The sequence below is a fragment of the Nomascus leucogenys genome, chromosome 21 (genome assembly GCF_006542625.1).
Source record: "Nomascus leucogenys isolate Asia chromosome 21, Asia_NLE_v1, whole genome shotgun sequence".
In the NCBI taxonomy this organism is placed as follows: Eukaryota; Metazoa; Chordata; class Mammalia; order Primates; family Hylobatidae; genus Nomascus; species Nomascus leucogenys.
In genome coordinates, this window is record NC_044401.1 from 22923541 (window position 1) to 22925186 (window position 1646).

At 34.0% G+C, this 1646-nt stretch overlaps 1 protein-coding gene across 1 annotated transcript; it reads right to left on the reverse strand.

The window, feature by feature from the left end:
* Nucleotides 1-205: 205 nt before the first annotated feature.
* Nucleotides 206-1189, reverse strand: LOC100607225 (olfactory receptor 5H14-like). The gene is given in 1 exon segment (XM_012501004.2): nucleotides 206-1189. A coding segment is annotated over 1 exon segment (984 nt).
* Nucleotides 1190-1646: the final 457 nt, after the last annotated feature.

Sequence of the window (1646 nt, forward strand, 5' to 3'; positions counted from 1 at the left end):
AACACTTGACTAAAATTTCTCACATGCTTTTGAATAACATAGGAATATTTTAGTTAGTTAAATAGGTACTAATATCATAGGTCATTAAAGTGCTAGGACAGTTATAATTGCAAAATCTTTTAATGCTGGCAAAAACATAGGTACCTCTAATTTGCACAATTTTGTGGCTATTTTAGTAAATAGAAAAGAGAGATGAGTAAGAGATCTAAACATTATTTCTTTTGAACATTTTTGTGAATGAATCTATTACTTGCTTATTTCTCAGGCTGTAGATAATGGGATTTAATAAAGGAACTATGACAGTGTAAAATAGAGACTCCATCATATCTTGGTCATCAGCCCGTGGGGATGCAGAGCCCACATACATGAAGGCGAGGGGCCCATAGTATAAAGATACAGATAAGAGATGAGCTCCACAGGTGGAGAAGGCTTTTCTTATACGTTTGACAGACTTCTTTTTCAAGATTATAAAGAGGACAAATGTATAAGATATAAGAACAGTCCCAATGGTAAAAACTTGAATTGAACCTGAGAAAATAAAAACCATTAGAAAATTAATAGAAGAATCAGTACAGGAAATTTTTAACAATGGAATAATGTCACAGTAAAAGTGATGTATTATGTTGGAATTACAGAAGGTTAATCTGTAAAAAAAACCTTCATGAATTAAAGCGTGAAGAAGCCCACCTAGAAATGACAAGACTAATAGCCGGATGCATAGTCCGTTGGTCATAATGGCTGGATAAAGTAAAGGTTTGCATATGGCTACATAGCGATCATATGCCATTGTTGCCAAGAGAAAACATTCTGTGGTTACACCAATTGCAAAGGAAAAAAATTGTATCTTGCATTCAGAGAGAGATATCATCTTACTCTTAGCTAAGAAGTTCATCAGCATCTTTGGGGTCACTGTGGATGATAACAAAGCATCCACAAAAGCTAAATTCCCCAGGAATAAGTACATTGGGATATGAAGGTGAGGGTCTTTCCAGATGACAGCAATCAGACCAAGATTCCCTATGATGGTGATGAGATATATTACCAAGAATGCCAGGAACAGGGGTATTTTCCACTGTGGTTGATATAAAAATCCTGTGAGAACAAACTCTGTCAGCAATGTTGCATTTTCCTCTTCCATGTCCTCACTGCATGTCCTCTAAAATAAAATGCAACAAATGAAAGGGAACATTTGCAATGGCATTATGAGTTGAAATGAAGGAAGAGGTGTTGCAATAAGTGTGCAATTATCAGAGCCCTCTTAATTTTTTGATCATGATTATAAATAAGAAATCCTATATTTAAGGTGTTAATGAAAATGAAAAAATGATATATGTTTTTGAAAATTGGGTAGTAATATGGATTCTCTGGATTCACTAAATTTATGTGCTCACTCAGTAATGTGACAGAACAAACCTGTGTCTGGTACATAAATGGAGGTCCTGGAGAAAAGGTTTTGGAAAGTTCTGAATAAAAATCAATGAAATAAATGCCATGTGAAGAATGTTACCCTTTATTTTTCATAATATAACTATGTACCAAATACTTTAAGATGGGAAAAAGCATCATAATATATTTTTTAAATTTTTTGATAGTGTAGAAAATATGCTGTGGGATGGATGTAAGGATACAGGAGTTTATCTGTAGGG